This window comes from Elgaria multicarinata, chromosome 22 (assembly GCF_023053635.1).
Source record: "Elgaria multicarinata webbii isolate HBS135686 ecotype San Diego chromosome 22, rElgMul1.1.pri, whole genome shotgun sequence".
NCBI classification, from domain to species: domain Eukaryota; kingdom Metazoa; phylum Chordata; class Lepidosauria; order Squamata; family Anguidae; genus Elgaria; species Elgaria multicarinata.
The window spans coordinates 16656587-16679044 of record NC_086192.1 but is presented as its reverse complement, the minus strand read 5'-3'; the positions used below and the strand labels follow the sequence as shown (position 1 = coordinate 16679044).

Here is a 22458-nt window from a genome sequence, read left to right as displayed (position 1 = left end):
CGGGGGTCAGATGGCATCTCCATCTTGTGCTCTCTTTCCGCGGCGGTTTCTGCCTCCCTGCAGTCTCTCCCCCCGCCCCCGGCACGATTGCGTTGAGTCCTTTGGCCTGCTCCGCTGCAGCTCGGTTGCCGTGGTCGGGCCGTGTCTCGTTTGGTGGCCAGGGCACCTTGGGGAGGGGGAGTGTGAACCCTGCCGTTCCTCCTCTTGGTGTCAAGTGTGGGGCATCTTCTCCCCAGCACCAGTTGTGATGCTTGCACAGTGCGCAAGCGTCTGGAGAGGAAATAGCTCTGGAAAGACCAGCTTGCGAGCCGTGCCGCGTGGCTTAAGGCCAGGAGAGCCCGGCCCTCGCCAGCCGTGCGTCACGACCCTGATGGTGCCGGCTGTCCATGAGGCTCCTGGGCCGTCCATATGGAAATCAAGACCCGAACGTCTCTGAGTCTGTGCTGTGACCTCCTCCTCTGAGGATCGTGCGTCCGGCCTGAGCGCCTCTCCTCTGATGGCCGTTGGCTCTGGAGGCAACTGCCAAGGGAAGGCCAGGGGGCTGCCCGGACTCAGGTGCTGCTGGCATCCGTCTGCCTTGACTGCCACTGCATTGGAGCAGGGCCTCCGTCCTCCCACACCTGCCTCGTCCTCCTCCAGGCACCGCCTCTTCGTCCTGCTGACGTCATAGAGAGCCCCAACGGACGGTGGCATCACTTTTGCATCTCCCGGAGTCCCCTCTTTGCGTTCATGGTTCATGCAGAAGGCGAGTCCTCCGCTCGCCAGAACGACACGAGCGACCTGGACTCACTCTGGATTTTGCTCCATCAGCTTCTGCGATGGCACAATCTAGGCTCTGCCAGGAGCCCCTCCCCCCTGCCCCGCCCCACTGAGGAACGCTGCAGCCTCAGTTGGCCCTGGGGCCACGGGAGCACCCGGCTCCCTGTTCTCCCCACTTTCTGGCCACCCCCCATTGAGATGGCTCCCAATTTAGCCCCTGATGTCACGCTGAAACTTGGCCTGCCTCAGAAGGCAGCCAGCCGGCCGGCCGGCCTCCTGCGTCAGCCGCGCTCATTGGCATTCTCCTCCTTCCTCGCTGCCTCATCAGCATGCGGCCCGAGTCCCGGCGGGGATATTTTTAGCTGCCCAAGTTTTAGCAGAATTAAAGAGTCTCTGCTACAACTTCGTTTTCTTCTACCTGTGCGGTGTATGCAGAGATTGCGAGATGGTCCGTGACACGTTAAGGGTTGAGAGACGCCCAACCCACCCCCGACACACGCAACACACATGTTTAGCTAATTGCTGGCATCTTGGAATGTCAGGTTGATGTCATAATAAACAAGTGCCCTTGATCATGTGCAGAACGCATTTTTCTCCCACCTGTGAGGAATTTGGGGGCAGAGAGTGCCTCCCTCTCTCTTCTGGGCTGCACAAAATGGGGGGAAAGTTCTGGTTGTGGACGGATCCTGCGGCTGCATTGCTATCCTCAATGCGTGGAAACGAGGACGGCTGTTCTTGTATTTTGGTGAAATGCCGTTGCGGCCGCCCCGCTCTGCCTCTCTGCGGTGAGCACCGTCTGGGCTTGCGCCCCAGCGCTTCTGATCCAGCCTTGGTGGCCGTTGAGGGCCAGGCTGTTCCCTCCCAGGCCGGAGAGGTTCTGGCAAGCATAGAATCCTAGAATAGCAGAGTTGGAAGGGGCCTACAAGGCCATCGAGTCCAACCCCCTGCTCAATGCAGGAATCCACCCTAAAGCATCCCTGACAGATGCTTGTCCAGCTGCCTCTTGAATTCGCAGGCTGAATTCGCTCGCCAGGAAGCCATGGAGGGCAGCTGGGCTTCTTCAGGTGTCGCAGGGACCCTGAGCACGTGGAAAGCTCTGGAGCAGTGGCGCCGTGGCAGTGGCCAGTTGTGGGTGGCGGGTTTTGGAGGCACCTGCTCTGCTTGCCTGGAGGGTGGGGATCCCTCCAGTGGGAAAACAATGCCGGTGGTGCTGAAACCTTTCAGGGTCCTGGGAAGTAGGAAATGGGAGCCTAGCCCCCCTTCCCCTCTGAAATAGTTCTGCCCCGGGGCATCCAAGCCAAAGCTGCTCTTGTCTCACTTGCACTGGGTTCCTGCCTTCCTGTCTGTCACGTATCTGGCCCACACGGTAACTCTCTCACACACACACGCGCCCTCGATGGCTTTTCCCATCGGTTTGAGAATTGTGCTTGTTCCCCATCGCTAATCTGGGTTGATTTTTCTCCCCAGCATAAAGGGCTTTGTTCGCTCTCCAGAGGAAAGTATGGACAGATTCCAGGAATAGCTGCTGTCAAGGGTTTCTTTTTTTGCATAGACGCTTCTTTCAGAGCCTTTTAACCAGCTGCCCAAACATAATGGACGGCGCTGCAAGCAGGCGGATCCTGTCCGCCTCTTTTTGTCTGTCCAGGAGTAATTGTGCCAGGGGGCCAGAGGGGGCTGCTTCTGGCGTGTGCTGCGGTTTCCGTGTGTGAATAGGCTGCAGCGGCTTGTGCTCACATCCAGCCGTTTTGTCTGTTTGAGGCTGAGGACTTTGCATCCTGCGCCGCTCTGCAACAGCCCAGCTTGGCCCCATTTATTTTGGGTCCCTCATGTTAAGAGGTGACCTGTACCGATGGGGCCCTAGGAGGGGCAGGAAAGCGGGTCCCAGGCAGAGCAGTTGGAAGACCTGGGTCTGTTCCGTCTGGAGAAGGGGGGACTGAGAGAGACGCCACCATCGTCCCTCCCGAAGGGCTGTCAGGCAAAGCAATGTAGCAGGCTGCTTCTCCGTGGCTCCCGTGGAAGCGGCAGGCAGGCAGGCAGATTTCGGCTAAGCATTAGGAGAAACGTCCTGACAGGGAGGGCTGCTCAGCAGTGGAACTGTCAGCCCCATGAAAAGCAGACCAGTTCGTGGAGGAGAAGGCTACTGGGGGCCACTTGCCATGATGGCCAGATATTGATTATGTCCCCCGTCAGAGGCAGTGCACCTCTGAACACCCATTTCTGGGGCATCCAAGTGATGGGGGGCGCCGGCTGCTGTGTTCCTGCCCTGTTCGTGGGCTCCCCGTTGGGGCACCGGCTTGGCCACCATTTGAATGGAACGGCCTGGGCTCAATTGCCGCGGTGTTCCTGCATTGGGGGGGTGGGAGTTGTGCAGGCGATCTCCAAGGCACCTTCTAGCTTTATGACATAAATTTATAACCTAACCCCCCTGTACGTTGAGGGAGAGCTCATAAGATGGCCAGCCCCACCCCCTGAAATCTTCCTGGGCAGGAGGCCTGAAGAGAACACACACAGCCCCCCCACACCCTGGGACAAGGGCCCCAGATGCACCTGGGGGTGGAAGAGATGCTCACCAAAGAGCCGAGATGGGGGCATGATCAAGGCCGACACAGGCAGAGACGGTTCAGCTGTAGCTCAGGTGTGCAGACCCCCTGCAGTTCAAGGGCTGCACCCCATTTCAGAGAAGCCGTTGGGGGCCACCTTCTATGGTGGGTGGGGCAAAGGGGGGGGACAACCTCCCCCCACCCCACCCTAGTTTCGGTTGAAGCATGTGCTTTGAACTTTCAAAGGTTTTGTATCTTCAGGTTGTTGTCTTTCAGGGGTTTCGTTTTAGAGAACCGCTCCAAGAATGCTGGCTATGGGGGTGGAACGGAAGCGTCCATAAATATGGGATGTGCATTGCATAACGGCCTGCCTCTCCTCGAGCTTTTCTGCTTCTGCCTGTCAGCTGCTTCCTTCTCGGGGCCAGAGAAAGGCGGATGTGGCTTTGCCGTCTCTCAGTGCAGGAGAGTCTCCTCTCCCCGGGGCCTATTTCTGCAGCGTGTCGCTAGAGCAGGAGTCAGGATGTATTTGGCGGGATTATAAACGGCCATCCGTGGATCATCTTTAATTCTTGCAGGCCATCCGGAATCATTTAAGAGCTGGCTGCAGCCTTCAAAGGACTCCACATTTCTATTTCGCCCTGTGTTGTCCCACATTGGGCAACATGCCATTGAAGGGTGCTTCTGAGAAATGCGCCACCTCTGGTCTGAAGGGCTCCAGATCACAACGGGGGGGGGGGGGGCCCTGCCCCTGCCCCGCCCCTGTGGCAGCAGGAGCCACGTGATGCCAGATCCCCTTCTCCACGTGTCTGAGGGAGGGATGTGGCTCCGTGGCCCAGCTGCCTGTGTACCAAAGATGTCAACCTGGTTCTCCACCTGATCAGGATCCCAAATAACCAACCCTGGGAGGAGGAGGCACGGAGGAGCTCAGCCGGATGGGCTGGAAGTCACTTTGCTGTGTCGCTTCACCAGTGTGCAGGGAGCAGGGCTGGTCTTGATGGGGGGAGGGAAGAGGGAGGGGGCCTTTTTCTCCCTCGTTTTCCACATCCAAAACATGGACAGAGGCTGCCTGAGGGCCTCTGAGGCTGAAGGAGCAGCCACCTGGCCAGCGGCTTCCTGAGGTTAAGAACATCAGAAGAGCCCTGAGGCTGGATCGGGGCCAAGGTCCGTCCAGTCCTGCGTCCTGTTCCAACATGGCCAAGCGGATGTCCCGATGGGATGCCTCCGAGCAGGACATGAGTGCAACAGCACTCTCCCACCCATGTTCCCCAGCAGCTGGTGCCTATGGACATACTGCCTCTGGGACTGGAGGTGGCCTAGAGCCACCAGGAATAGTAGCCACAGTCATGCAGCCTTCTCCGCCACCACATGGAGTTTGTCTGACCCCCTTTTCCAGCCATCCACGTTGGTGGCCCTCACTGCATCCGGTGGCCGTGGATGGCGCCGTTTGGGTCTCTGTGGTGCTGCTCGTGGTGCCAGTCAGTCCTGGCTGCCTCTGTGGTGGGGTGGGGGTCCCCTTGGCACTGGGCTGCTTCTCAGGCTCTGAAGCCGGCCGGCCGGCCCCTCCTGTGGCTAGAGGCAGATCCGTTTCTGCTGGCTCGCCAACCCTTCCCTGATCCCACCCAGACACTTCAGCGTTATCCTCACAATAACCTTGAGAGGTAGGGTGCTGCTAGGATCCTTCCGTGTGGATCGCCTGCCGTGGAAGGCGCCTGTCCCATTGCACCCTTCCCTGCGAGGAGGAGGAGGGTTCGTGCTCTCCGGACACATGCGGGAGGGCCCAGAGAGCCTCTTTGGTGGGCCTTTGGCCCCACTACCACCACCACGCTGTCATGTGGCTGGTAAACATGATTTCTCCGACAGCCACTTCCATCTCCCTGTGGGACCGGAGTGCCGTCATCCCTCCTGCATAATGAGGCTGAGTGGGTGGGCGGCTGCCTCCCGGTGTTGCTCAGGGAGCGTGGCGGCTGCGCTTGACTCAGGCGGAGAGGGAGCACGGGCGCGCTAGTCAGGCTCTGTGGCTGTGGCCAGCCTCTGGGCTCGTGCCAGCCGGAAGGGACTTCCACTATTCACAGGTCAGCCCAGCAGCCTTGTAAGCAGCAGGACACGGACACCCCACCCCTCTCCCTCGCCCTCTCAGGTGTGTCTACACCACCAGCCTCCAGGTGTGCTGGCTTATGGCCCTCCAGATGCCTTGGCTCACGGTTCCAGGTGTGAGGAGGCTCACTGGCACTAAATGCCTCTTTCCTTAGCCCAGGTGCCAGGGCTTCCCCCAAAGGACCCTGGGACTCGTTGCTGGGACCCTGAGATTGTTCTTGCGGGTCCCAAGGGCCTCTGCTGCACAGAACCATAGCTCCCAGGTTCCCCAGTGGTGGTGGTGATGATTAAACTAGCTCCGTCCGTGATGTCTGTGTAGACCCTTCCTCCTCCTCCAAGCATGTGGCCAGGAAAGCCGGTGCGACAGCAGCCTGTGGCTCCCTCCCACCCGCGGCCTCATAACCGGAGCTGCGTAACGGCAGGACGGGGAGGTTTTCGGGGCGATGGCTGAGCTCTAGAATGTGTGACATAGCAGTTAGGAGGTGGGTGCCTCTGAGCATGCACAGAGTGCCTCTCCCTCCTCTTGTTGGTGTCCCTTCTCTCCTCCGTGCCCCCTTTCCCTGCAGGCCTTTGCCTCACACACACCCCAGCTGCCCCCCCTCTCTCCTCTCGGCAGCTTCTGCTGTGTTCTCCCCCACCCACCCCGGCTGCCGGTTCTTCCCTGACGTTCCCCCGGTTTGGCTTAATTGAAATCAACGTCTGGCTTCTCGTTCCACGAGCCATTTGTGGCTGATCCAATCTCTGCAAATTAATAGGCAGTGTTTTGCTTTTCCCTTTTCGGAGGGCAGGCGCCGGAGCGCGTGCGGATCTGTCGCTGCCAATCCCTGTTCTGGAAACGGGGCTACCAGCCGGCCGCTTGGGCAGACCAGGGTGGGGGCCGGGCTTGAGTTCGGGAAGGGAGCAGCTGCTGGCCTGACTCGCCCCTCGTCCGCTGGCGGGGCCGGGGGGGGTGTTGGGTCAATGGTTCGCCTCCGTCGTCAGAGCGGCTGTTAGGGGGCTGCAGGTGCTTCGGCCATTTCCAGATGAAGCTGCAGTTTTACAGCAGTAAAAACAGTCATGCTTGAAATGGTTTTATTGATTTCTGTGTTTGTGGTTTTATTTTAAATGGGTTTTGGCAAAAAGTGGCGCCGTAGATGGGGTCGTGTTATCGCCATGGGCCCAATGGTTCCAGCAGACCCTCTTTTGACATACCGCCACAGGACACCCCGAAATCCATGAGGCTTTTTCATTGTAGCAAATCCTAGAGTAAAAGCTTAATGGCGACTCTCTTCAGTTGTCCTGTAGCTGGTGGCAATGATGGGCTGCGTGGTTTCTGAAGAGGCCACCATGACGCTGCTGACTGTGGGTTTCCCGTCGGCCGCTGTGGGACAGAGCGCTGGACTGGATGGGCCCTTGGCCTGACCCAGCCTCAGGGCTCTTCTCACGTCCTTAGAAGTTTTGCTGCGATAAAAAAAAGTCTCTCTGATTTGGGGTGTCCTGTGTCAGAATGCCAGGGTGGGTGGCTGGGTGGGTGCGTGAAGGATCGGTCCCGTGACAATGACTAACAATAAAATAATCTAGGATGCCCAGACATGCTGTTCTTCATGGGTTTCCTCACCACTTTGCCCAAATGTTTGCTTTCCAGCAGAAGTCGGTGGCGGAGGGAAAGGCAGAGGAGCGGACCAATGGCTCCAGGAGCCGTGCGCCTGAGAGTGTTCAGGAGACGCCTCTGTGGCGCACCCGAGAGTTTTGGGCAGAAGCCCAGAAGGGCTGTGGGCTGGCTTCCTCCTGGGAGGGCTCTGCTTTCTCTCTGACCGGGCCACGAGGCACACGGATGATAGACATGCCACCAGCAGGCATGGCAGGGAATGGGGAGGGGGAGTTAACCCCTTCCTCTCCTGCTGCAGTCCTGAAAATACCCCTCTTCTGAAGCTTTGCTTTGGGGGGGGGGTGCCACGACACAGGCTCTGAACACCAAGCCTGGCCACGGCTACTCCGTGCTCAAGCCAAGCACCACCGCCTGATACGCCTGAGGCAAGGGATAAAGCCCACCTTCCTCCAAACTATGTGGAGAAAGGGGTTTAAAATGGAGAAGGATTTCAATATATAAAATAAAACACTGAGTTATATGTGCTGAGGTGAATTATTGTCAGAGTGGGTGCTAAATGTATACACTTCAGATGATAAATGCCAAACAAACACGTGGGATTTTTGTGGTCTAATATGCCCCACCAACCCACAATAATGACATGTGAGCTCTGTTTTTCCAAACAGAGGTTTGGTGGTGTTTCCCGCCTTTTCTGTTGGCAACTGATTTTTATTTACCTCAGCTTCCTTTTTACTCCCATTAGGTTTAGACCCTGGTTTAATATTATTTTCTTTAGTAGACTTGCTGGTCATATGATAGCCCCGATTTAAGGAAAATTGATCAGCCAGGGAAGCTGCATCTTGATAAGTTTTTGGGTCTCTATCTCTCACCAGCAATCTTATATCCTGAGGGATTTGAAAAATTAATTGATCTTTAATCATCAGATCAACTAAATCTTGTTTGGTTTTCACCTCAGCACAGGTGATCCATTTCTCAAAATGATCCGCTAACTTGTGTCCCAACTCCACAAAAGATTTGGATGACACAGCATTAAGGCTTCTACATTTCTTCCGGAAATATTCAGGCCCATAGCGAAATCTTTTATAAACTGCTGTTTTAAATGAGGCAAAATCTAAAGCTTGCCCCACAGGAAAACTGTTATAAATTTCAGCCAGGTCTCCCTTGATTAAGTTAGGGATAAACTTCATGTAATCTTGTGGCTTTACTTCCCACATCATGGCTGCCTTTTCAAAGGTATTGAAGAAAATTTGGGCATCTTGCCCCTCAATATAAGGGGTAAAGTCTTTAGGAGATAATTTGGGAGGTCTAGCCCCTTCCTCAATTCTCCTCTGATCTTCCCGCTCAAATTTTCTTTTCTCTTAATCTTATTTCCGCCTCACGATATTTTCCCCTCAGCCTTTCTTGTTGTTCTAATTCTCTATCTCTTTGTTTTATTCTTTCTAATCCTGGCCGCGGCTACCCCCTGCTCAAGCCGAGTCCCACCGAGTCCCACCGCTTGATCTGCCTGAGGCAAAGGATAAAAACCACCTTCCTCCAAACTATGTGGAGAAAGGGGTTTAAAATGGAGAAGGATTTCAATATATAAAATAAAACACTGTGAGTTATATGTGCTGAGGTGAATTATTGTCAGAGTGGGTGCTAAATGTGTAAACTTCAGATGATAAATGCCAAACAGACGCGTGGGATTTTTGTGGTAGTTAAAAACAAAATAATTGAAATTTATTTTTAAAAGTTCACAGGCTTTGTTTCAAATAAAACATTTAAAACCTTTTTTGAAACCTTTCATCCAATCCTTCCACTCATTCACATACACGCTTTCCTTTCTCTCACACAATCACTCTTGAGCTTTCTTTATTATCTGTATGGATTAATATACGTCAACTACGTGCACACCACACTCCAGAGAGACCCTAACTCTCTACCCGGAGCCTCACATTTCCCAGCACTTCAGTACCCTAAACACAGAGAGCACTAAAGGCTCTAAGAGGACCTAAAAGTCCCCCTCAGTCCCCTCCTCAGTCCCTCCCTTATATATGACTCCTCCCCCTCCCCAGACATCCTAACTCCGCCCACTCAGGCCAACATCCTAAACTCACCACAGACTTACAAACTGCAGACATACATTTGGGAACTGACTTGTGGGGTGTCACGCCACAGGGGGGACGGGATGGTCATCCCTCCGTGTCACTGGGTCCCCTGGTCCCTCCCAATGCGAACAGCACTTTCCCAGGGGAGAGCTTTTTCTCAGGACCCTGGAGCCATGTAGGGAAGGGTTAAATCCTGACCATAAGAGTGGTGAATGCAAAGACTCCCCGTCCACCACGGGCGCGTTGCTGCCTTGCCTCCAACATGCCCCCTCCGGTCTGGTCTGTGCCCTCCTGCTCTGTGCTCAGTATCTCTTGGCCACAGCCTTCCCCACGTGGGGCCCTACGGAGTGTGGGGCGGTCTGGCGTGCAAGGTGAGGAGAGGCCCCTGCCAGCTGAGATGGCTCTAAGCTGGCCTCCGACAAACCCGTGGAGAAGAAGGCGGCGTCTGTGATGGCTACTAGTCGTGGTGGCTAAGTAGACCTTTCAGCTTTGGACGCAGCCCACCTCCACGGCAGTGAGGAAGGGCCGTTGCCTCCAGGCCCCATGGCTGGGCTTCCCCGTGGCATACACCAGCCCTGCAGTGCGGGCACCGGAGCTAGACTGTCCGAGCGTCTAACGTTGGCAGCTGCTAGTGATGCAAAAGAACATCCTTGGGGCACCTGGTGGACAGCAGCCACCCTAAACATTTATCTTCATCAGACCCAGCACTCAATTAGCTGGGCCTTCGTCAGCTTCTCCAGCTTAATTTGAAGGGGTTCTTTGTGTGCCTGGGAGCACTTAGCGCTAAGTGGACTTCATTTAATGTAGCAGAGCGATTAGCATTCCCTGGGTCCCTTGCCTGCCTGCTAGGCAAAGCGAGCCAGATATTGGCTCCATGCGCCACGTTCAGGAGCCATAATTGGACGCCTTGCATTTGGAAAGCCGCGGCCTGCGAGAGCGAGCGAGCGAGACGTCAAGTGGGCTTAGCAGGATTAATGAGGAGGACTTGGCCGGAGGAGGGCGGCCACCAAACGTTTAGGCTCAGTGGGTCTGCTGGTGGAATCAAGGGCGATAGAGAGGGGGCTCTTCAGGCACTGGGGGCCCTCACTTCTGCCCCGCAAGCACAAACGGCTCGGACCTTGCGTCGTTCTCCCTGGGAACCGTAGTTTTGGGAGGGGAATAGAAGCAGCTCCATGAGGACTTCCGAATTGGACCGTTGAAGGGGGCTCTCTGTTCCAGCCTGGTGCCCTCCAGGTACACTGGACTGCAACTCCCATTGGCCCAGCTGCCTGGGCATGATGGGAGTTGCAGTCCAAACTTAACCGGAGGCCACCAAGCTGGGGAAAGCATCTCTTCTGCTCCGTCCACAGCCGTTCTCCAGGGTTGTCTTGGGGAGAGAGAGGATGTCTGAGATCCGTTACCTGGAAATCCCGGGATCGAGCCTGGGCCTTCTGCCCATGGGCAGGAGCTCTGCCACTGAGCTGTGCTCCCTTGACAGAATAGTTCCAGGGTCCTTGGGGTGGGGTCCACAGCTGTGTAGGTGGTCGCGGCCTCTTTTGGGATGGCCCCGAGGCTGGCCGGATGGCGATCCCTGCCCCGTTGGCTCTGTGCTCGTCAGGCGGTTGGAGCGGCCCCATCTCTTTGGAACTTCCCATGTTGGGGGTGAAAGTAACCCAACAATTCACAAGAGCAAAATGCATTTCCTTGGCTTTCGGGGGGGCAGCAGACAGCTGCGTTGAAGGTGCCCCCCACCCACCTTGCTTAGAAGAGGCATTCCGCCTCTCTCTGATCTTTCAGCAATATTTGTAAGCATGTGTAATTAAAACTCCTATTATTATTTTTCTGGCAACGAATTGGGCAACATTTTAATTGATCAAGAAGTTTTGTTTGCACGTGGTGCTGCAGTCCTTGGTCTTTTTGCTGACGCTGCTCTTTCGTTCTTTTGCAGCTGCTTTGCGCCCATTCAGCACCCAGTGGCCCATGCAAGGAATCCTCAGTGACTCTGTGGATAGCTCAGACGATGAATTCTTCGATGCACGAGGTTTGCAATAATAATAATAATAATAATAATAATAATAATAATAATAATAATAATAATGTCATTTTTTATTATTTTCTCTTTTCTTTTATGGTTTTTATTTTGTTTAAAAATTCACAGTAAAAATGAATAATAATAATAATAATAATAATAATAATAATAATAATAATAATAATTTAGCCTAGCACTTCTGGTTGTGTTTCACACGCATGATGAAACTGTGACCCTCACAGCCCACCCTCCTTCATCTTCCTCCTTTAAGGATTTTATTGAAGAGCGCTCTTCCGGGTCTCTTTAATATCACCTTTGTGGAGAGCCTTCTCATTTGCAGCGCGCTTTTAATTTGCACAGTCTCTCCTGGGGGCCTTGTTTGTGGTTGTTTCCTTCCTTTAAAAAAGAGAAGCAGGCAGGCACTGAAGAACACACACACACACCCAGCTCCCTCCAAGCAAATGGTGTCAGAAATGGTGTCAATACTTCAATATTCAAAATTATCTACATCAATAAGAACTAGGTGTGATGCAGATTCCCACAGATTAGAGCGATGGGGACATCTGCAATTCATATCCGTGGGGTGTGGATGCAGGCACACGCAGAGCAGGCAACAAGTTAAGACCATGAAATAGCCCCGCCCCCATGCCCAAATTCCTGCCCCTGTTTGGCAGATATGATCACCCTAATTGTGGCCTGTGGTGTCGAGATAGCAGACTTGCTGTGGATTAAATGGGCAGCACACCTAAAAGACTTGCATGTGATTAAGGGGTGTTCGTATCTCCCTCACCCCAAAGCATTAGCTGCTAACAGTGCAAGCCTGTATCAGTCTACTCAGAAGTAATTCCACCACCACCCCCAATTTCCATGCGCAGGGCTGTGGACGTGCTCTTGGCCACCCCACCCCACCCCCCGGGAAAACCCTGCTCCCGCGGCCGTCTTGAGCAGCCTCCGCCTTGCCCCGACGGCTGCCGAGGGGCTGCCCCCAACTTGTCTCCCTGGGCAGCCTTAGAATGGTGTGTGTGCATGTTCGGGTCTTTCCTCTTGCTGCAGACGAGGTGGCGGAAGGCAAGAACGCCATCCTGCTGGGCATGAGCCAGTGGAACTCCAATGACCTGGTGGAGCAGATCGAGACCATTGGGAAGCTGGACGAAAGCCAAGGTACGGGGCAGGTGGGCAGGCGGGTGCCACTCGGCAGGGATGGGGGCTGATGTACAGCAAAGTGGGGGCTGATGTACAGCAACGGGCCCGGAGCCATTGGGGGAAGGTTTGTGGGTGCTGTCTGAGCCACCATGCTCATCGGTCCTACTGCTCGCTGGAGGCGTCTGCCCAACCCACCCAACCCAGTCTTGCTTCCTTCTCTTCTTCTTGCTGCCGTGAGACTCCGGGTGCATTTGTAGCCCCTGGCGAAGCCCCCCCCCCCCCCAGGATCTGGTGCAGCCTTGGGAGAGGAACGGCTGGTCCACACGCCCCTTCCCATTCCCTGCCAGGATGGTGCTTGGCAAACTGGTGGCACCCCGTGATAGAGGCCGCCTCCCCCACCAAAAGCCAAGTCTCCCCCCCACACACACACCCCATTGCGCACTGCCCTTTAGAGAATGGCAGGCCCATGGCACCATCGCTTGCGCACGTGCACAGCGCCTGCCTGAAGGGTGGCACCATCCTCACTACTCTGCCGTGTGGCGAGATGTTTGTGAGTCTCCTGCCCGCGATGGCTGAGCGGCGCTGGGACGGCCGCGGCTGAGCAGTGTCTCCCCGGAGCTAAATGGATAATTAGCGGGTGAGGGTGGGGGGGCCGCAGGCTGTTATACAGCTGCCCTTGATGGCCCCTCGTGTTCCCTGCTCATTTATCTCAATCAAGAGCCGATGATTCAGAGGGGGTTGAGGAGGAGACGCACGCGGCGTCTCAAGCAGCCCTCTCCTCTGGGCGACAGCGGGCGGGCGAGGTCACCTGGAAATGAACCGAGCCCTTCTGAGAAGAAGGATGAGGCCGCCCCCAAGGAGCCCCGCCTCATGCCTGACCTCTCCCCTGAGGAACGTGAGCCGTGTCAATCCGGTGCTGGGTCTGCAGCGAGCAGCAATTGCCATTTTCATTTACTCTTCTCATCTCGTGTCCCACACAAGACGTTTACTTCTGACATTTATTTTGTGGAGATTTCCAAAAACTAAATTCAGCAGTGATGCAAAGCCAAATACATGCCGGACTTGAAGAGAACTGGAGCCTGGTCTCTTCTCCCCCGTAGAACTCAGCTCACGTTATTTACTTGCGACATTTATATCCCGTCATTGCCGCCCGCACAGCGCGGCCCAAGGAGGCCCAGCGAGCAGCTTGCTAAAATCCGGAAACTGGGCCGGGGCCACTGAGCCGTCTGCTTTCTCTGCAAATACCAACCTATTGGAGCCCTCTGGATGTGTTGGACTGCAACTCCCATCATCTTCACCCAGCATGGCCAACACCTCTGCAGGGCACCAGGTTGAGCACAGCTGAATCCAGTTCCCTTGGTCCTCTGCCATGCATCGATTCCCCTCCGCGCAGGGCAGGACACAGCACACCTGCGCTAAATGCGGGCGGGTCTTCGTGTCGTGGCTGATGGGGCCACGTTCGGTTTGGAGGTGGCGTTCCGTCAGCTGAGAAACTGGCTTGCTGGCAATGACGGTGCTGACCGGCCACTGTGTGAACAGAGCGCTGTGCCTAGAGTGACGGACCCTTGGCCTGGCCCAGCTTCAGGGCTCTTCCGGTGCTCTTAGGAGTCCTGGAAAGAAAGGTGCCCGCAGGGGCGATGGGAAACGCGTCCGTCTTGGGCTGCGTCTCCCTCGCTCTCTTCTTCCCCGCTGCGGTTTTGCAGCCATAGTGACGCCCCTTCTGAATGCACGCGGTTCGTGGATTGAGATTGGAGTCATAAATAATGGTCGTCAGAGGTGTTTAAAAGCACGGCCTAAATTTAGATCCAAAATTACCTTGTGCTAATACTGCTAATTGTGGCAACTACCGTCAGCAGAGTTGCATCCGTGGGGTTGGTCTTATGCTGGCTCTTTATGTAGACCCCCTCCCTGTGTGGGGCCCGTGGGGCCCTCTGTACCCTGGACAGCGATCGAAGGGGCAGCGCAGGTGCCTCTGGTCCCGTGCAGACGCTTGGGGCGAGGACCCTGGACAGCTCCCCCGCCTGTCCCTGCCTCCCTCCCTTCCTAGCTGGAGAATTCCACATCCTCCCCAGCTGCCTTCCGCAGGGCCGGAGCCTGGAGTGGCCCCGGGATCATTGTCTGCTCTGGGGGCTGAACTGTACGCCCGCCCCCCACGGCACACGCACAGAGGGGTGGGGGTGCATACACGGGTATCTCAAGGGCCCCGGTTCCCCTGTGTCCTTCAGGGGCCCTACGACTCAAGGGGCTGGGTTGGTTGGTTTAACTCCGGGCCGGAGAGCCTGTGCAGCCGTTCAGGCGTTGCTGGACAAGAGCTCATGTCAGCCCCGACCATTGGCCACACTGGCTGGGGATGATGGGGCTTGGAGTCCCAACAACGTCTGGATGGCTGTCAGCAGTTTAGCCATGAAAGGCCCTCTGGAGCCTCCTCATTTCCCTGGCGCCCCTGGAAAACAGGGCCTCCACGGTGGGTCCGTCGAGTTCAGTATCCGCTTTCCCACCAGCCCCTGCAGCACCTCCTGGCAAGCTCAGCGTTGGGCATGGGAGCCGGAGCTCTGGCTGGTCTTGGGTGGCTGAGTGGCTCCATGAACCACGGCTCCATCATGGCCAAAAGCGGCCTCTCTCTCTCTCTCCTCTGCGAATTTGTGTGATGTGCTTTCAGAGCCATCCAAGCCACTGGCTTTCTGCCGAATTTTGGTCCCACGGGCCTCCCCTCCCCCTGCCCCGTCTTGAGCCAGCTGCCTCGTGCTCACAGACTTCATGGCGCGGCTCTGAGTCCTGCGAGGGAGGGGGAGGGAGCTTCCCCGCTGCCCTGCCAGTTTCACTGCAGTCCCCATAATCCCCATTCCCCGTTCCTTCTCTTCCTCATGACAATTCACGTCATTCAGTGTCCTTTAAGGGTCCCGAGGATGCCGCCGCCGCCACAAGGGGGCAGAATTGACGGGGTGGGGGTTGGAGCTGCGGCCTCGGTCGGGGGCTTTTGGGGCAGAAAGCGATGGGTGGGGGGAGCCTGGGCAGAGCTCTCGGCCCGGCGATGCTGACTCCGCCCCTCTTGCTCCCTCTGGCAGGCGAAGACCCGCCCTTCTGCTCCTCCGGCGTCCTGCAGGAAAAGCAACGTAAGTCCTGGGCTTTCCTTGCACATCCTCTGCTTAAGCGGCCTCCTGCTGCTGCCTGGATTATAGATGGCAGCTATGCTTTAATCTGCCTTAATGCTCTTTTCAAAGGCCAACTGGAAGCAAAAAATCAGACCTTTATCAGCCTTGGGATTATCGCATTGATGATTTATGATGCTCAGAAATGTCTGCCCGTGTGCCTTCTCTTGGCAACATGGCTGGGTGACCCTTGTGCAGTGGCCCCACGCCGTGGGAGGCCAGAAGAAGCTGGCAGGAATTCCTTGCCCCAGCTCCGTCTGAAAGAGCCCCCCTGGGTGCCTGGCCCAGGCCACCGTCTCCTCGCCCTCTGCGGCCGCCCGTGCCCGATCCTCGCGCGGGTGCCTGGCTGGCGCCCTCCTCCTTGCCCCCACCCCCTCCAGCCCTCTCTCTGCGCTTCTCAGTCACCTGCACAACTCTCCACCCTTGGCAAGTTTTAAATATCCGTGTTATCATTTGCTAATAGGCAGCATATGCCGGCAGTCGCGTGCAAGTTTATTTCTCTTTGACAGATTTGTTATGATAAACAGCCAGTAACAGTGCAACAGATGGCAGGAGGCGCTCTGATTTCTTCTGGGAGTGTGTGAATAGAGTGGATCGCCCCTCCGCCCGCAGGGTTCACAGTCTCCTTCTTTAAACACAGAGCCGAATTGGGCATTGAGTGGTCCCCCTCCGCCCCACCCCCACCCCGCCCCAATGAAGGAGGGAGGAATCCTGCCCCCCTCGGAGGAGATTTCTGGCTGGGAGAGGCCTGGGGGCCCATCCTTCTGCATCAGGGACCAAGCTGTTCAGGGATGGGAGACGGCGGGGGGGGCCCCTCCAAGACGCGCTCTTTGCCCCTGCAGCCAGGACACTGTGGCCCACTAGCCTGGCCTGGAGCTGGGGCCTCTTCGGAGCCTCTGGCTCACTCCCAGGGATCTGCCCATAGCCCTGCAAGCCGTGTGTCCTCACGCCCCTGGACCTGTCTCTTCAGCCGCGAAGGGGTAGAAGAACCCTATAAACTGGCCTCCCCACCCGCCCCAAAGGTTTCTGCTAGTTTTTCCTCCCCACGGCCTTACTTGTTATTTGTTTTTATTTATTGCATTTTGGGGGATGTGCCAGCTTGAAATCGGCGCTTCTTTGTCGAATATTAACCTCCCCACCCCCACAGGCGGGAGCTTTCTGCCTTCCGCCTGTGGGCTTGCAAGCCTTCCAGCCGAGGCTCCTTTCGGGGAGCCTTTTCAGCCGCATCTGCATCGCTCCCCACGAATAACGCGCAACGAGGGCCGTGCAGCAAGGTCCCAGCAGCCCTTTCTTTGAGAGGAGGGTTCGTTTATTCATTGATTCACTTGTGGGACAAGTGAGGCCTCTTTAGTCAGGCCATGGGGTGGGGTGGGGGGCTGTATACTTACCTGCCCTCTTTGGAGAGCCACCTGCCTCTGCCCAGCTCACGTTCATCTCCGCGGAGGGTTTTATCCAGGCAGAAGCCACCACCCCTCCCAGGGCCCCTTCCCTGCCTCCAGCCCTGTTGGGCTTTGCGTCTCCCGCGGGAGCACAGCCCTTTCGGAGGCTCGGATCTCTCCCCACGGTCGGGGCCTCTCCTGATAAGCGCTGGGGATGACAGAGCTTGTTATCTGCAAGTGCGTTCGGAAGCACGGTGGGGGGTGGGGAGTTGCCTGGGGTGCGAAATTGGCTCTGCGATTTCCGACGTTCTGGGAGATGCCTTTGCAATTTACTCCTCCGCTCCTTTGATGGGCAAGGACAGGCCGGCTGATGCACAAGGGCGGGAGGCCCTCCCCCCTTTCACGCTGACGGGTGAGTCAGCCCGCCGGCTGCCCTGCTCCAAGGGACTGGCGGAGGGAGTCCCCACCCCGGGAGGAACGCCACGGGCGACGCACGGCGTGCTGCGGCAGGCGGGGAAGGGCCTGTCCGGAGCCGCCAGGATCCGTCTTTGTGTGGGCAGGGGCGGCTAGCTGGGGCGGGGCGGGATCCCAGGACCAGAGTTGATGTTCACTGCTCCAGGACCAGTGGAGGCTGCTGGCTCCGATGTCAGTGGGGCAGGGAATCTGCTCCAGGTAGAGCCAGCCAGAACTGGGGCTCCAGTTCAGTCCAAAGACTGGATTTCCCTCCCTGTTTCATTTAACACTGGAGCAGACGGAAGGTCTGAGGAAATGGACCTGCCCACTTCGCCGAAGAAAGGGCAGGCAAGCAGGCGGAGGGGACGAGCCTCCTTTGCCCTTTGCTTCCTCCTCGCGGCTCTTATGGCACCCTTGGGTGGGGGTGGGTTAGCTGAGGTACTGTAGGTTCACCGCACAGTCGGGGGCGGCTGCAATCTCTTAGGCTCTCTCTGGCTCTGTCTTCCAAGGGTCTTCAGCACTTGGGCTCCTGGCTCCAAGGTCCCCCCACCCCACCCCACCCCTCCACGCCAGACCTCCGCGTCTTCTCCGTGGGCTCCTCCCCACCGGGCTGTGCTTGAAATGCATCTTTCTCCAGGACGCGTGAAGTCCCATTGTGACCCAGCAAAGGGCTCTTCCCCTGTTCTGTCTTCGTTGGGATCACAGAATAACCACAACACTTCTGGACAAAGCGGATCCAGAGGCATCTTTACAATGGGGGGCAATTGCTCAGTAGCTTCTCTCCCCCTCACAACCCCCCCCCCACTTGACTCTCTTCAACCTGAAAACTGTTGGTGGGCCAACTGGGCCAGGCCTTCTCCAATGGTTCCCCTGTTCTGTGCACGGCAGATTCCACCTGGAAGATCAAAGGGTCCCAAAGCTGAACCAGGTCTGGGGGGTGGGTGAGGGGGGGGAGCAGCAGCAGCACCATCAACGGCTCTTGTAGCATCTTAAAGACAAACACATTTGTCTTTAGGGCAGAAGCTTCCAAGCATGATATTTGCTGTGGTCTTAAAGGTGCCACAGATCCCTCGGTTGCAACGGTTGGAGCAGCCCCTCTTCATCCTCTCCCTCTTGCGGCCCCTTTCTTGCTCCAAACATCCGTCCACATTTCCCCCAGATCCGCAGTGTTAAAAATTCAGCCTCCAATCAACGCCCCCCCTCCACCCACCCACCCCTGAATGGTGAGCTATTACGCCTGCAGAGTTCCACCTTCTGTGCAGGTTTGATTTTTACCTCCTTTGTTCTCATAGTTTGCATAATGATGTAATTAGCATAAATTGGGGCAGTGACGGTGTAAATAAAGATTGCCAGGGGAAACTGGTAAAAAACAAAACAAGGAAAAGACCCCGAAACCTCACCTGGGAGGTTCTTTTGAGTCCCGCTAAGTCTCGTTTAGAATTATGCCTCATTACGGCTCCTCCAGTAAATAGAAAAACACATAATTTCCCACATAATCAGCTTCATTTCAGCGGCTAATGAAATCCCTCTGCTTCCTCTCCGATCCTGCTTTCCTCCCGCGCCACACTGTCCTGCCTTAGGCGGGAGGAGGCTGCTGCACCGTGTCCTGCCTTGCGCGTCCCTGGCCGACGGCTGGTCGGCCGCTGTGTGAACCAAGTGCTGGACTAGATGGACCCTTGGTCTGATCCAGCATCAGGGCGCTTCTGATGCTCTTATGGTAGCTTCCTTTGACCGCTGCCCATCTGTGGCCCGGATCGTGTCCTCAAGCATCAAGGACACAGGGCTGCAGGAACGCTTTTCATTAGAGCTCCGAAGTCGTCCAGCATCTCCAAAAACAACCCCGCCCCCTGGGCTGCTTTCTTAAGGCCTGATGCTGCCTTTGGGTTGCACCTGAAGAGCAACAGGGCTGGATCAGAGCAAAGCCCCCTCTCAGCTGGCTTCCCACGTCCTCCAGTGGCCCACCGGATGCCCCAAGAGGAAGCCCAAAAGCAGGTCATGAGGGCAAGCTCTTTCTCCCCCTGCCCTCTCTTTCTCTCCCCCCATCTCCCTGCCCTCTCTCTCCCCCCTGCCCTCTTTCTCCCCCTGCCCTCTCTCTCTACCCCCATCTCCCTGCCCTCTCTCTCTCCCTCCCTGCCCTCTCTCTCTACCCCATCTCCCTGCCCTCTCTCTCTACCCCATCTCCCTGCCCTCTCTCTCTACCCCCTGCCCTCTTTCTCCCCCCTGCCCTCTCTCTCCCCCATCTCCCTGCCCTCTCTCTCTCTCTCCCCGCCCTCTCTCTCTCCCATCTCCCTGCCCTCTTTCTCTCCCCCCGCCCTCTCTCTCCCCCCGCCCTCTCTCTCTCCCCCATCTCCCTGCCCTCTCTCTCTCTCCCCTCTCCCTCTCTCTCTCTCCCGCCCCCCTCTCTCTGTCCGCCTGGTCCTAGTAACGGATATTCAGAGCCATGTTGCTTCCAAAACCCTTTTAAAGCTGCCCAAGTGGACGGCCACATCTTGACAAATCACATGCTGTAGTTAATGCGCCATGTAAAGGAGCCCTTCCTTTTGCGTGTGTCCTGAATTTCCCACCACTCAGCTTCATGGGATGATCTTGGGCTCAGAGAAAGGGAGAAAAACTTGGGAGAAATCTTTTTGGAATTCTTTGCAATCCTTCTTGGTTTTTACCAGCCTAAATAATTTTGTGCCAACGGCAAACGTGGCCCCCTCCTTGCTCACCGCTAACTCCAGGTCATTTATGAACGAGTTGAACCTTGTGGGATCTGGCTCTTTATGTCCTTCCCTCGTGAAAAGAGTCCTTTCTGCCCCCCTTTAGGGACCCTGGAGGCTGTGGGCCGCCGTGTGCGTCGTCCAGCCAGGCCCCCAGGCCCAAGCCAAGCTGGCTGAGGAGCTTTGGTGAAGGGCGGGACCGTTTCCGGGTCCCCTGGCGCGTCTCAGCCGGTGGCAGCAGCATCGGCGGGTCTGTTTCTTACACAACCGGTTAATGGAGAGAGCGGGCGCTGAAGCCCAGGAGGCCGCTCCGCTCCTTCTTGCCACTCTGGGAGGAGGATTTTGACATTCTCAAGCCAGAGTTTGCTAATAAAACAGCAAACAGAAAAGAATCGCTCTCCTGGTTGCAAAGGGGTAGCGGCATGGTAGCCATGAAGACTGCTTAGCGCAATCTCTAATTATTCCACTCTGCGTTTTTAAAATGTTGATTTAGCAGTAAATGAAACACTTTTTCATACTGAAGCCAAACAAGAGACGCGGCAGAGTGATGATGGCGGCCTATCAAAGCCTCTTCTCATTACGGGATGAGAAGCGTAGCGGCTGCTGGATCGCAGCAAAATGCAGGCAAAAGGAACGGGCCAAAATGGCTCCGATTAGGGTGAAGCATCTTATATCTGAACCAGACCCTTTCGCCATGGGCATTCTTGTTTTCTATCTGCAGGCAGTCCCCCCCTCCGCCCCCATTTTAAAAGCAAATCCTCTGCCTAGAAAACTCACGGCACTAGAAGAACGCAAAGGAAGACTCCCTTCCTGAGTTTCTGGGAATTTGGGACAATGGGGGGGGGATTCAAATCCGTGGCCCCTCCCCTACGAGCCCAGCCCCAGGGACTCAGTAAGTGATGCCATTTCAGTGGCCATCTGGACACAAGAGCGAAGCCACTGGAAGAGGGCAAAGGAGCTTCCTCCACTCCATGACACAAACTGGTTCTTGCACCGAGACCCACGTGGCCCGGGTGGTTTTTTTGTGGGGGGCTGGGGGGGGCAGTGGTGCTTGCAGGGAAAGGTGGCACTCGCCTTTTGATGCGGAGAGATCATCAGAGCCCATCTGGCTGCCGTTTCCCTGGCAACTGACACATGCGGAGAGGGAAAACGGATCCGAGCGTGTGGAGGAGAGGGCAGGCGTGAAACAAGCGCCCATTTCTGGCAAGGAAAGTCTGTGTAGACATACGGGGAGGATAAATGCTTCCTCCCTTGCTGTTTTCAAAGGCAGCCATAAGGTCCTCCAGGAAAATGGCGTGGGCGCCGACCCCCAGGGAGAGCCGCGACTGCCCACGCTTTTCCTCTGCCCTCCTTCCGCTGCGTTTGGCACCTTGTGCCGTAAACAGATCGGTTGTGCCCAGGTGGGGATGACTGCGGTCTGCGAGGCCAGATTTCAGCCAAAGGTGGCTTTAAAAGAAACCGTATCGTGGCAGGCTAGCCAAGGGAGGGCCAGGAACTCCTTTCCCCCCTGGGTGCAAAACTGACCGGAAAATCACACACTTTCCCTTTGTCCAAAAATAGGTGTTGATTTCAAAGTGGGCCCTGCTGGTGGTGGTGGTGGGGGGGCTGCTGCTTTGAACCTCCCAGTGAAAAAATCAAGCCTCCCTTCCCTCTCTCCCCACCCCCACAAAACAGTGAGGCCGGTGTGCTTTTCCGTTGATTTCCACTGATGTTGGGTTGCGCTTACCGGCTTTTCTGGCACCGCCAAAGGCGAGCATTTTCTGGAGCAGAAGCTGAGATGATTGCAGAGTTTGGCTGCTGGAGGAATGGGGCTGTTTTCAAATGTGCTAACTGGATAATCACATGGTTTGGGGTCTCGGCGTCTGGGCTTCACCTTCCAGGCCCGCTTCAGGCATCCAGTGGGTTGAGGCGGCCGATCCTGAGGCAGGAGGGTGGACTGTGCCGCTTCCTGAGTGGCGGCTGGGGTGACGTGTTGAAGGGGTCCCCCAATGAAAACACCCCTGTGCCTCGAACCGAAACACGCCCGCAGCCCACATGGCCTCGGGAGGGGCCGCCGGTTGAGTACAGCTGCGCTAAAGGATCCAGCAGAAAACACTTTTCCCCGGCTCCCTGCCATGCGAGGGTTTTTGGAGCGTTAAAAACTGACGCGCTCCTCTTTAATGTGCTTCTGCTGCGGGTGAGCAGCCCTGGAAGCAAGATTCCCCGAGGGAAGAGTTGCCATTTCCCAAGCAAGCCCACCTCTCTGTGCTCCGCAGCAGGTGGCGGAAGAGGGGAGGGACGCGGGAGGGCCGGATGTTCTTTCGCTGCTTATCTTGTGCCTGGGTCCTTTTGCGTTTGCTGCTTGCTTTGCACAGACAGGAGTTTTGCACAAATCAAGCAGCAATCGAACAGGAGATTTGCACAAATTTCCTCGGAGATTAATGAGAGGATGCTGCAGTGATTAGTGTCAGCTGGCGCCTCACTGCTGGCCCCGTCTGTCGCTGCCCCATCAGCCGTCGCTCTCTGGGTGGTCATTGCAAGGCCGGGCGGGGGGGGGCACTTCGGCCCTGAGGTCCA

The 22458-nt window shown here is 56.4% G+C and overlaps 1 protein-coding gene across 1 annotated transcript in view; it reads left to right on the top strand.

Annotated features, from left to right (window-relative positions):
* Nucleotides 1-11027: 11027 nt before the first annotated feature.
* The window catches only part of PITPNM3 (PITPNM family member 3), a 32409-nt gene continuing 20978 nt past the window's right edge, over nt 11028-22458 (top strand). The window contains exons 1-3 of the mRNA XM_063146828.1: nt 11028-11088; nt 12130-12237; nt 15285-15332. Coding sequence (XP_063002898.1) covers nt 11028-11088; nt 12130-12237; nt 15285-15332 — 217 coding nt within the window. The remainder of the gene's footprint in view (nt 11089-12129; nt 12238-15284; nt 15333-22458) is intronic.